The 14,057-nt window shown below is 36.2% G+C and overlaps 1 protein-coding gene across 15 annotated transcripts in view; it reads left to right on the plus strand.

Moving 5' to 3' along the window:
* Ncoa2 (nuclear receptor coactivator 2) overlaps positions 1-14,057 on the plus strand; it is a 259,997-nt gene that overhangs the window by 220,074 nt on the left and 25,866 nt on the right. For 13 of the 15 annotated variants that reach the window (XM_078017044.1, XM_078017042.1, XM_078017041.1 and 10 more), the window contains 3 exons: positions 12-1,281; positions 8,771-8,981; positions 11,272-11,478. In XM_078017044.1, coding sequence (XP_077873170.1) covers positions 12-1,281; positions 8,771-8,981; positions 11,272-11,478 — 1,688 coding nt within the window. The remainder of the gene's footprint in view (positions 1-11; positions 1,282-8,770; positions 8,982-11,271; positions 11,479-14,057) is intronic. The other 2 variants (XM_078017053.1, XM_078017056.1) reach the window with 1 other exon arrangement.

Genomic DNA, 14,057 nt, shown 5'->3' on the forward strand with positions numbered 1-14,057 from the left:
TCATTCTACAGAGAACAGAATGTATGTGTAATGAATCCGGATCTGACTGGACAAGCGATGGGAAAGCCATTGAATCCAATTAGCTCTAGCAGCCCTGCCCATCAGGCCATGTGCAGTGGGAACCCAGGTCAGGACATGACCCTCAGTAGCAATATAAATTTTCCCATGAATGGCCCAAAGGAACAAATGGGCATGCCCATGGGCAGGTTTGGTGGTTCTGGGGGAATGAACCATGTGTCAGGAATGCAAGCAACCACTCCTCAGGGTAGTAACTATGCACTCAAAATGAACAGTCCCTCTCAAAGCAGCCCTGGCATGAATCCAGGACAGCCCAACTCCATGCTTTCACCAAGGCATCGCATGAGTCCTGGAGTGGCTGGCAGTCCTCGCATCCCACCCAGTCAGTTCTCCCCTGCAGGAAGCTTGCATTCCCCTGTGGGAGTTTGCAGCAGCACAGGAAATAGCCATAGTTATACCAACAGTTCCCTCAATGCACTTCAGGCCCTCAGCGAGGGGCATGGGGTCTCATTAGGGTCATCGTTGGCTTCACCGGACCTAAAAATGGGCAATTTGCAAAACTCCCCAGTTAATATGAATCCTCCCCCACTCAGCAAGATGGGAAGCTTGGACTCCAAAGATTGTTTTGGGCTTTATGGGGAGCCATCAGAAGGTACAACTGGACAAGCGGAGAGCAGCTGCCATCCTGCAGAGCAAAAGGAGACAAATGATTCCAGCATGCCCCCGACCACAAGCGGGGAGAGAGCCGAGGGACAGAATAGGCTGCATGACAGCAAAGGGCAGACCAAACTCCTGCAGCTGCTGACCACCAAGTCTGACCAGATGGAGCCCTCACCCTTACCCAGCTCGTTGTCGGACACAAACAAGGACTCCACAGGGAGCTTGCCTGGATCTGGGTCTACACATGGGACCTCGCTCAAGGAAAAGCATAAAATTTTGCACAGACTCTTGCAGGACAGCAGTTCCCCTGTGGACTTGGCCAAGTTAACAGCAGAAGCCACAGGCAAAGAGCTGAGCCAGGAGTCCAGCAGCACAGCTCCTGGGTCAGAAGTGACTGTTAAACAAGAGCCAGTGAGCCCCAAGAAGAAAGAGAATGCACTACTTCGATATTTGCTAGATAAAGATGATACTAAAGATATTGGTTTACCGGAAATAACCCCCAAACTTGAGCGACTGGATAGTAAGACAGACCCTGCTGGTAATACAAAACTAATAGCTATGAAAACTGAGAAGGAGGACATGAGCTTTGAGCCCAGTGACCAGGTGAGTGTCGAAATATCTTTTCCCCAGGTACACTAATCTGGATCCATCAAGGATTTTTCTCCACAGAGGCATTTGGAGGCCTCTGGTGATTCAGTAAAAATAAGCCGCCTTCTTTATGCTTCTTACCTTGAAACAGGCTTAATTTGCATTGAAGCTGCATGTTTCAAACACTCTCCTAGCAAGGAGTGGTCCTGTTACAGGTCTTGGTTAGCAGGCCACAGTCTCATGGCAGACTTGAATGGCTGTGACTCTGCCATGATAGTGCAAAGCAGCTGAAGATACTGTGTGGACAAACAGTGCAGCTGTGCTCCAGAAAACTTGATTTATAAGGTACAGAGTTTTTATAGGGCACAAAAGATTTTGTGTGTGTGCCCACTTTAAAAAAAAAAAAAAAAAAAAAAACAGCAGGGTTGGGTAGGATTCAGCCCACAGGTAAGCTGTAGTTTGCTTACCCCAAATTTGGAGATAATCACTTCCTCCCAACTGGGCCTTGTCAGAGCAGGTTTAATTGCATTGTCTCTTAATTACCTTTGTTTCTTTAAGGTCAGAATTTAACTGGTTTTCAAACCAAATGAAGATGATTCTGCCTCTCTTTCTTCTCAGCCAACACTTGTGATTAATACAGAATTTCTTAGACCATTGATATAAAAAGTATCAGAGAAAATGGGTGGTAGGGAAGGAGAGATAAAGATTCACTTAGTGTTGCTATCCCTGAGCCATCATATATCAATTCAAAATTAAAATAATAGGTTACATTCCCTGTTGTTCGATCTGAAAAATTAATGCCCTGAAAAAGATACCCAAGGTGATATTCAAAGTTATTCTTTTTTTTAATTGACAAAAATTATCTATATTTGTGGTATACAAATTTTAAAATATGTATACATTGTGGAATAGCTAAATCAAACTAATAACATGTGCATTACCTCAGACACTGATTTTTTTTTATACTGCAAATGCTTAAAATCTACTTTCAACAGTTTTCATGTATGCATTTCTTATTAACTATAGGCAGCATGTTGTACAATAAATTGATAAATTCATTCCTCCTATTTGAAATTTCATATCCTTTCCAAATATATCAATCCACTTCACTCAAAATCATTCTTAATAGGACTCTTAAGCTGATTGGCATCATAGCAAAAAAGTAAAACATTTGTTTTTCTTGAAGAAAAAAAAAAAGATGGATTATGAGCAGCCTTAATGGTTTGACATCAGGCATTCCTGGGTATCACTGACAGAATGAGGCTTAAATAATCCAAGATTTCACCCTGGGCCTTTGGCCCTTAATCCCTTGACATGCTCTGTAGTCACATTTTTATTATTAAGTCATGATTGGTTAAGAAGTGAAGAAGCTGCAAAGGTCTCCCCACAGCTCACAAGTTTGTCTTTGAAATTAGTTTTTCAAGTAGATAGTTTATGTGTTCCCATCTTTGGGGACTAAGAGTGGATGGGACAAGAAGAGCTACATGCTCTTGCTATGACTTGAACTCAGCTGAGTCAGCAGAAGCTGTCCGAGATGGGCTGGAATTGAGAGATGCCATAAGGAACACTGAGGCCACAGCCTTTCTAGCTAGGCCAGCCAGTTGTAAGCACTGAGCTTCTTTTTTTTTTTTTTTTTTTTTTTTTTCACTTTGATGTCAGCAGCTGGTATGATTCCTGGGGACAGAAAGAATTGTTCAAACTTTTGTTTGAACTTCACAGGGGAAACAGCAAAATTATATAATCAGTAGGGAATTAATCCATAAACTCAGATGTTAATGCAAGGTTCTACATCACAGCTGTTCTGTAATACTGTAAAATCATGGCTTTGGGGGAACCAGGATCTCAGCAATAACGATGTCTTGCATAAACTGAGGTGTTAAACATACTGACAGCTGTAAATGTTTTAATCTTTTAAGGTTTACTAAATGGAACTTCACAGAGTTGTGGCAGTTCAGAGTGGCAGGCACAGATGTCTTGACACAAGCTAGAGGGAAAGATGTTAGCTCCTAAGGTTCACCTTAGCTTTATGTCTAATGTGGCCAGCCAGCCCCTCTTGCCATTCACAGAATTTGTTTCTATCTCAGGCCTTAGACCCCAGGGATTTGGAAAGCCAGGGAAGGGAACCACTATTTGGCATTTCTTTATTTACACATGGGATTGCCCTAACTTCAGACAAGGAAAGCAAAGTTTAAGTCCTTTAGTGACTTGCACTTTGTAATTATTATTTAGGAGGAACACTTTTCTAATCAGAACTGTTTCACCTGAGAAACATAAAGCCCAGAGTATAATCACAGATGTGCTATTTTGGGTGGAGTGAAAAGCAGAGTACGTACGTACACACACACACACACACACACACACACACACACACACACACAGCAAGAGGGATACCAGGGACTGGTTTTTCTTAATGAAAACCAGTCCCTGGTATCACCCTCCCTCTCCTCCCTCTTAAAACTCACCAAAAAAAAATATTGCTTTGCTGAGCAATTTTAACATCAAAAACATTGCAACTTGAAAAGTTACCACAGGAAGTATGCATTACCTAAATTTAGATCAAAGTTAGCATGAGAAAAAAACATTGATTCTTTCACCTCTGGCTCCCCTTCACCATTCCCAGATACTCATGAGTTCTATCTCCTATCACCTTTCTTTCAAGAGAATACAATGAGTTATTTATTAAGATAAAACAGTTAGTGAGCCTGAATTACAATAAACTATCTTGTTGTTTTGACTCAGAAAAAAGCCTTTTACTGAGTATGTGTTTAACCTATTACTAACTTATTAAGGACAGGAAGTACTTCACTAGTGCTATTATACCTAAAATAGCATTTTTTACAGGGTAGAATATTTAAACAAGATATGTTTCTATGGCATTTCCTAACCAACAGGAAACAGAAACAGTGACAGAAAAATTTCCAGTATGTTTACTGACTTAAGTCATATGTTATTTACACAATGGAGTACAGTTGATACCTAACCAAATGATACTCTTGTGTCCTTTCTAATGTTACTCAGACTCTTATGATCAGGATTTGGAAACAGTCTAAAAAGAATTCCTTCTTATATTTGACGCCTTTAGAGAGAGAGGCAAACCATGCTTTAGCTTGTGTCCTGGAAATTTCCCTCCAAATATGGTAGAATTGTATTATTATTTATTAACAATTTTGTATTAGGCAATTATGAAATTACACTTTTATTTAAAATATTTGGCAAAGCTTCTTTGTAATTTATTAGAATACTCATGCTACTAAAATACATGTGCTCTTTATATTTTCTTCAGAGAACAAGCTGATTGGATACACAAAAAAAATCATAAAACCAGAAAAATGAAAAATTTAAGAAATCAAGTCTATTTTTCATTTTGTAGAACTTTTATAAAAATCTTTCTGACTCATTTTCTGCCTGAAATAGTTTAAACTAACTACTCAAATTGATGTGGCTAATTTGAGCATTCAAATAGATGCCTAAGCAAAACTTTGAAGTATCTTGGCAAAGCAGTTTAAAGGAAGGCATTAATCTTTTTGTCTTGCAAAGAAATTGTGCCTAGCAAAGTAGATAGGGACAAGAACTTTTGATGAGAATTAAACTTAGAAAAATGTAGGAGAAGAAATTCTTTATCAGAAAGTTCGGGTAATAAAATTCACCCCTTTTAGAACTTATAAAAACACAGAAGAAAATGCTATGGTAATTGAATTGTACTGTTAACCAGCCTAAAGGGTACAGATATTCTGAGCTTTACCTCCTTGAAGAATTTTTAAAGTAATCTTATAACAAATTAATATTAAAAGTGTACTGTCATAATTTATAAGGAATAAACATAAGCAAAGCAAAATTATCTCTAGTAGGGATAATTTCACAATGCATTTTCACATGGCAAGCTGAATGAATTCAAACATATCTACAGTTATTAGTCTCCATAGAACTAATTCCTTTTGATATACAACCCCAAGAAAATCCCAGATACTTATTTATTGATACATTATAATTATACATAATAGTGGGATTCATTATGCCATATTTGTACATGCACATAACATAATTTGACCAACCTCATTCCCCAGCACATTCCTTTGCCTTCCACTCTGCATAAGGTTTGTGTTTGTTTTGGGAAGTGACAGGATTGAACCTGGGGCCTCAGGCATGCCAAGCAAGAACCCTGCTGAGCCAGATCCTTACCCTTTGCATAGCTTTCTAAAGACAAATGTGTTTAGTTGTTAGAGTTAGACTGGTCCACAGTTAAATTATTAACTCTTGCCAAGGATTGAACCCAGGGCCTTGTGCACAAGCAGTCTACCCCAGACCTAACTTTTAAAATGGCAGAGATCAAAATTTGAAAATCAATTTAATTTTAATAAATATATTTTTAAAAATAAATCAAGGCTGGAGGATATGAGTCCGTGGTAGAATACTTGCTTAGCTTGTACAAGTCCTGAGGTTTCAGCACCACAAAAATAAATAAAATTTAGCCGGGTACAGTGGCATATGCCTATAATTCAGGAGGCTGAAGTAGGAGAACCACAAATTCCCTGTCTCAAAATGTAAAATAAAAGGGCTGGGGATGTAGTTGAATGGTTAAGCACACCTGGGTTCAATACCTGGTACCAAAATAAATAAATAAGTAAAATTTTAAGATTTTAATTATTTAGAAATTAGTTGAAATAAGTTGATTTAAATCACCAAATTATATTTTTAATGTATATTTGTGTATGACATTATGCTTATATTAAACTCATTATTTTAAACATAGAAGTAGATCATAAAAGAAGACCTACAAATTCTATCATTAGAATTCCTTGAAACTGTGATTTTGTTATTCTATTTGAGATGGTTTATAATACAGTTTTCTTTGTGGGAAAGAGAAGATGGTAGAAAGGAAAGGTGGAAGTCTAGGCCCAGACTGTTGTTAATGTATTTTGCATAGACCTTCTTTTACATATCTGGGACTGGGGGCAAATATATGTGCATCCATTGGGAAAAATAATAGACTTTATTTTTATTATTTACATAAACCTATTTGTTTCGGATGCTTTTCATTAAAGGCAATCTGCAAAGCTTTCTCAAGAGGCAGTTTATCACTTATGACAGCCCACCTCCCTCACTGCCACACATTGTGTTTCAAGAGCCACTTTTTAAAAAAAATATATTTATTTTTTTAATTATAGGTGGATACGATATCTTTATTTTACTTATGTGCTGAAGATTGAACCCAGTGCCTCACGCATGTTAGGTGAGCACTCTTATCTCTGAGCCACAACCCCAGTCCTCAAGAGCCACTTTTTAAAAATACTTTTAACAAGACAGGATTGTAGGGACACTTTGTTCCACAGAACCAGAGGTACATGGCACAGGTTATCAGAGCCTCTTTCTGATCTCACTATTTTTGTAACAAATTATAAGAATGTTTACCACATGTTCTTATGGAACTTTTTTTTTTTTTATGAAATTTTCCCTGAGAAAATTTAGTTGATCCTGGGAAGATTATTTTTTAATTAAGTGTTAATGTAATAAAAGGAACTCATCTTGTTGACTGAGTGCACAACTACTTGCAGGCACTGTCCTTGGAGGGTAATAAATGTACAGAAAGTATTCATTCATACCTATGTATTTGGCAAATCATAATAAAGATAGATTTATAGTGAGATCACTTTACATATGTGTGAATTTTGGCCACCATTCAGCTCAACGAGTGTATGCCCCAGCTGAGTGATTACCAGGTGGGTGACTTAAGTTTGCTGGGGTTTGGTTCCCTTGTCGCTTTAATAGCATGAACTTATGTTAACTAACAGGCTTTTTAAATGCAACATAGCCCCTACCTGAACTATTTCATTTGGGTCTTGGTCAAAGAAACAGTCATATCCTGCAACCCTGAAAGATGCTAACTTTGGATCTGACCCTTATCTAAGACATAACACTTTCATAGAGAGGAAATACCCCATTCTTTTGTTAAAAATGGGTGTCAAGAAATGGATCTTGTAATTTCTTTAACAGTACATTAAGAATTCCTTGGAAAATCGGTCTCTTAAGTTTATTGCTAGGCTAGTTGTTTCTGAGAAGAATCAAATAAAATGTGACCTCAGACTTTCCTTCATAACTTGAGAAAGATATCCAGTCAAAAGATATCTTATGTAGATATAAAATTTGCCATAAATTGCAATGATCCTAGCAAATCCCAGGTCCACAAGGATGATAGAAATTGTATGTAGGATGAAGATATAATCCTTTCTGCTTATAAGTACAACTCATTATCACAACATGTATGGCATGTGTTTTGATTCATCAGTATAGAGGAAAAGGCTAGTCATGGTCAAGGATTCAAAGTCCATCCAGACTTTATAGAAGCTGCCTGACTTGCATTTCTCTCTACCTATCAAGAAAATCATTCTTGACCACTTTTTGTCAATGGAAGGTAATCCTAGCCTTAACTCAGCTGATTTTACATGTAATTACAATCTAATATTAAATAATTCATATATAGATAGGTTTTAGTGAAAAGAATATCTATGAAATCAGTTTAATTTCTCAGAAGAAGAAAAGTACCGGGTGTAAAACATTGGTGATGCTTGCCTTACTACTTTAATGTTGGTAATTGAAATTGAATTTAAAAGGAAGGAGCCCTAAGAAACATGTCTGTGGCTTCTGTAAAATCAATAAGTGCTGTGTTTGGGAGTGACCAGTTTTTATCTTGCTTTCCTACATTTTGTCACCTAAACTGGTGAATGAAAGAGAAAGCCACTGTCATTCAAAACTGAAAGTGCAATCAGGAAAAAGTATCACTTAAATTGAAAGAGCAATGCCTAGCTAGTTCATAGTTACTTCACATTTCTTTTGCAACTGCTTCCCACCTGCCCCACCCTTACTTGGGTAGAAAGTTCTAAATAGAAATGACCATTTTCTAAATACTGATTTACAGTGCAAATTTGGATCACATTTATATTAGTTTTTTGTTCTTTTTATTTCTTAGGGAGACTTAACCACAAACCTTGTCCTAAACTGTAAGTTATTTAGTCCACTCATAATTAATTGGAAATATATATTCTCATAGATTATTAGCATTGAAAAAGAGGGAATTTGGGGCTGGGGATATGGCTCAAGTAGTAGCGTGCTCGCCTAGCATGCATGATGCACTGGGTTCGATTCTCAGCGTCACATTAAAAAAATAAAGATATTGTGTCCACCTAAAACTAAAAAATAAATATTAAAAAAAGAGGGAATTTATAAATTGCCAATGAATCATAATGTGGTAAGAGATCTTTCTAATTCAACCATCTCTCTCTTTTTAGATGAGGGAATTCAGGACTGAGAGATTAAATTATTTGTCCTTTATTAATTTATTTTTTAAAAAGACAGTGAGTTACCTATTAGGCCTCATATTCACGTACACTTGTGTCTTCTCTTTGGCCAAGGTAACTTGCACCAGTTCAGTCTGTGATTGCAAATGGGCCTGGGTGCCCACTCTTAGAACAGGCCTGGATAAACTCAGAATTCTGTTTGTTGACTACAGCCTGGCAGTGAGCTGGACAACTTGGAGGAGATTTTGGATGATTTGCAGAATAGTCAATTACCACAGCTTTTCCCAGACACAAGGCCAGGCGCCCCTGCTGGATCAGTTGACAAGCAAGCCATCATCAATGACCTCATGCAACTCACAGCTGAAAACAGCCCTGTTACACCTGTTGGAGCCCAGAAAACAGCATTGCGAATTTCACAGAGCAGTAAGTATGAGATATTGGTGGTTTTGCCAAGAAATTCCCACATGTAATCACTATCAGAAACAGAGGTTATTGAAGTCTGATACAAATAGCTTAGTCACTTCAAGGTTTTTGTGATCGAATAGCACCATCTACTGTCCCAGTCTTTCAGAAACAGTATTCAAAGTGGAGTCTGGTGAATGTGGCTCTGTCACATTCTCTCATGGGAAATTTAATCAACATGATGCATGTTGTGAGACTGACCAACATTAATCAGTTTCCTCAACTGATGTTCATTTTTCCCTTCATTTCAGTAACTACCTTCAGATAGTGAATTTTAAAATAAGAATTTAAGTATTTTATTAATACACAACTGAATACTTAGAATATAGAAATTAGGAAGCTATACTGACTTGGGAATAATATACTATTAAGAAAAATTCTTTAAGTGTGTAAGTTATGTATGATTACACACATTAAACATATAAATAAAACTGCACACATTAAACATATCTTACCCTGTCCTTTAGGAATCCTCATATAAACATGTTTGACATGGAACTTTCTAAGCATATTTTAAATTTGATTTATTATGTTATTTATAAAATCCATTTTATCTTTGTATTTTGTAAGATGAGGATAACTATTTACCATGAACACTTAGATTACCAATCTGTTAGTATCTGAAGTTATCTGATAGTTCTGAATAGAAGAAAATGTTTTTTCTGCTGCAAAACTGTAATTGATAAAATGATAAATAACCTCTTTAATGTTGGTGAACAAAATGTCTTTTTTCCTTTTCAAATAGTTTAACCTAATGCCCAAGTTTTGTTCTCAAGTCAGAAATGGCAATCATTAGCCAAATCACAGAATATCTTTAATTATTAAATCTTTTCTCAAGTGATTCCTGACCACTGGTAAAACAAAGAAAAAATGAGTTTTTGTATGTTATTTCTCAAACCTGCCTACTTTGGGGGGAATGGAGGTTTGGGGGAAATGGAGGATTTGGGGGAATGGAGGAATGGAGGGGAGATTCCAGAAAGCCAAAGAATTGAAATGTAGGCAAGAAACTTACTAGATAGTTTCTTCTCAGTAACCAGTAGAAATAATGAAGGCCACTTGGGGATTCATGGCTCTGCCTCTTTGTTACTCCTAATGGTATTCAGATTATTGAATGGAAACCAGACGACTAACCCTGAGGAAACCATGGTTAAGCATGTACATAATTTCCATTCTCAGACTTAATTTTTCTAAATATTTCTACTGTGAATTGTTAAGAGCTTACTCTTTATTTGTCCTATTTTAGACTGTGTTCATATAATTTAGAGAAAATAAAGTACTTGATATTATCTAATAAATCAGCTCTATAAATTGTAATTTATATTATCTTAGTATGTTAAAAGCTTAATAGCACTGTTATCAAATTACAGGTTGTCTGTGTGATACTAATATAATGCTTAGTACACAATAAACTCTTGTGAACTATCCAGGCATGGTAATGCATCCCTATAATCCCAACAGTTCAGGAGGCTGAGGTAGGAAGATTGCAAGTTTGAGGCCAGCCTCAGCAACTTAACAAAACTTTGTCTCCAAAAAAAATAAATAAATAAAAGGACTGATGATGTGTCTCAGTGGTCAAGCACCCCTGGGTTCAATCCCCAGTACAAGGAAGAAAAAAAAAAAAATCCTGTGACTAACATAAAAATCATTTCAAATCTAAATGGGTCCAGAATCTAAAGAAGCTATAAATAAATTTTAATTTAATTCTGCTTCAGGTAACATAGTTTACACTTAAAGATTTTTAACTTCCAATGGCAGTTTCTATTTTTAATTTAATTCTAATCCTAGGAAACTCCAGTTAAGAAATGATATTCTAACTTCCAATACATGTGTGTGGGGGTTTGGTGCTTTTTACAAGAGATGTTTTATAACTTCTTTGCTGTGAAAAAACAATACTTCTAAGATTGAATTACATACATGGGAAAAAAACACATTAATGGTTTACTTAGAAAGCATAGTTGAATATTAAAAGTCACTATTAGGAAGAAAAATATATGACCAATGTGTTTTTTTTCCCCTTTTTTGCAAGCTCATCAAGAATTTTTAGAGGCTTATTGATTATTAGATCACATGTCTATATTTTGGTGCTGCATTTATATTTTGTCTGTGTATTTGTCTTTGCTGTGGGTAGTTGGTCCCTGGCATGCATCTCCTTGTTATTTTACAGACAGCATTTTCCCTAAACACTACTACTGTTAATATTCTTTTCCATTATCTTATATTAACCTTCAATTTTCATTTGTTTTCTCCTTAGCTTTTAATAACCCACGACCAGGGCAACTGGGCAGGTTATTGCCAAACCAGAATTTACCACTTGACATCACATTGCAGAGCCCAACTGGTGCTGGACCTTTCCCACCAATCAGAAACAATAGTCCCTACTCAGTGATACCTCAGCCAGGAATGATGGGTAACCAAGGGATGATAGGAAACCAAGGAAACTTAGGGAACAGTAGCACAGGTAAGGGCTCAAATGCACTGTTACTTTATTGGTATTATTTAACTTAATGATGTATTTATCCACATCAAACTAGTAGACTTTTTCCAGGAACTTGTTAGAAACAAACATGGGAAAGTAAGGAAATTATACAAATTTTAAGTGGCATACTAGAAACCATTCTAGTGAGCTACCCATTTTTTTTCCTATGATTGTTCTTTGATGAGGATTCTGATCACTTATATAGCCTAAGTTTATTTCGCTTCTATCTCAGTTACTCTTCTAGACAGTGTAGAGTATGTGTAAATTAGTGACTGCTAGCTTCCAGTGATAATCTGCTGATAGCCCCAGAATTTTTTACTAATTGGTGATTTGTGCTTAGAAAATTTCATAATGAAAGTTTAAAATTCAACCAGCATTTCATAATTCTAGGTGATCTATTTCTTACTCAGAAAAATATAAATTAAAACCCAAGAACTTTAGCCAGACTTGGTGGCACATGCCTATATACCCAGTCTCTCAGGAAGCTGAGCAGGAGGATCATTGAACCCACAAGTTTGAGACCATCCTGGACAACACAACCAGACTCTGTCTTAAAAAATATATATATACATGCACATGAACTTCTAACTAGTAATATAGAAGTATGCTTGGCCTGCCTAATAATAACTTTCAGATCTGGGGTCCATTTCTCAAGATATAGGAAGTTGCCTGTGATCTGATTTATACCTTCATCTGCTAAATTTCAGGTATCTGCCAAATTGCTCAGGCACGTTTCCTAAGTAATAGTCACCGTCACAGGCGCAGCTGTTGCAGCAGCCATATTCCCTGACTGCCACCAATTCAGACCTAAAATCATTGCAGCAGCACTGATGGCTATTACTACCACATCCTAATCATCTATTCATTACAGCTATTGAAGAATGCCAACTTTCCTAAAGAAAACCTCTCAATACGTAATTTTTTCCTTTGTCTCAATGAGATACTCGACAAAAAGAAAGAAATAGATATTAGAAAAAGAATCTAGAGTTGCTGGTGTTTTAATTCTTGGTATTTTTAGCCTAGTTTGCAATCCTTTTTTATGTCATCTATACATTATAATTGCCTATACCTACATATTATAATTAACTAAATGTAAGTGTTCCACTTAAGAGGAAAAGATAGGTTTTTTAAACTTATTATTGGTAAGTAATTCATGGGAACCTTGAATTGTAATGTATTAAAGTAGTTTATTCATTCAACTACTTATTTATTTGTTGCCCACTATCTGCACCTGACACTGACTACTTCATTCATGTGCATATTTTATAGAAACAGTGTTATATTCATTTTGTTATTTTCAAGATGAATAAATATTGCTTCATAAAAATAAAATGTTAACTTACATAAAATTCTAGAGGAGAAAAGGAGCCTGTGATTTATTAAGGGTGGCTCCTTATCAGCAAAGTTCAAGAAGTTTTGAGTTGTTGAAGGACTCTTAAAATCTAGGCAGCCTGAAAATCACTGGTGTACAAGCTATAAGAATCATATGATGTCCTCATCCTGCTTCCAAAAACAAACCAACCAACAAACTTAAATGGACTACTCCAGTTATCATTGCATTGGTATTATTAAATTGTGGATGATTTTCCCTTCTGCTTTCTAGTCTTTTTATAATTGTAATATTGTTTTGATAGTAGATATTTTTAGAAAAACATAATATTTTCTCCTATAATATCATTGTATAGTTTAAATTATCATTGTATAGCTTAAATATAACTTAAAATGTTTTTAAAATAAGTATTAACATTGAAATCTAGCTAATTGCCCTTCACCCTTGATCATCCTCAGAACATCTCTCATTTCACAAGAAACAACCCATATATGTTCTCTCCACTAGTTAAATACACCCAATTGTCGGTTGTTTAATCACAAAGTAAATGAAAGTAAGCCATGTATTTGAAAGCAATACCTTTACGTACGCATCATTAAACATTTCAAAACAAAGAGACATCATTTGGAGGTTTTCCCCTTCAGAATGTCAAGTCTTTGCCAGTGTTTGGCCATTGCCAGCATCCCAGGGGCCAGGATAGAACAGACCCACCAGATCCTGCTTGCCCACGCTGTGCTCCTTTTGTTGTGCATGCTCAAATAACTTAAAATTTCAAGTGTAAAAGGATGTTTACAAATCTACCTATCCCATTCTAGATATGTCTCATCAGGAATATAATGTATAACTAGGAGTTCCCTTATCTTGTTTATGAAGAATTAGAGTAAATACCAGAAAGATTCAATTCCCCCATTATTTAGAGGCTGCCCTTGATGAATTTTGAAGTTTACCAAATTCTAATACTCTGAAAGGGATTCAAGAATTCAGAAATCTTATAAGAATTAGGGGATGTTCTCTGTGATTCTGGTCTACAGGATATTGATTTGATTATCAGATTTTACCTTGTTTCCCTTAGCCTCACCTCCCTTTTGGAAAGTGAAGCATTGACGTGTGTGTCAGCTAATGTGATTCACTTCCTCAGGAAGGAAGTTGGGGTTATCCACTTGCCACAGCACCTGTTTCTAAATACATATGGGAACAATTTTAACAGCTTTTTTGAACTATAATGAGTGGC

The sequence above is a fragment of the Ictidomys tridecemlineatus genome, chromosome 7 (genome assembly GCF_052094955.1).
Source record: "Ictidomys tridecemlineatus isolate mIctTri1 chromosome 7, mIctTri1.hap1, whole genome shotgun sequence".
NCBI classification, from domain to species: domain Eukaryota; kingdom Metazoa; phylum Chordata; class Mammalia; order Rodentia; family Sciuridae; genus Ictidomys; species Ictidomys tridecemlineatus.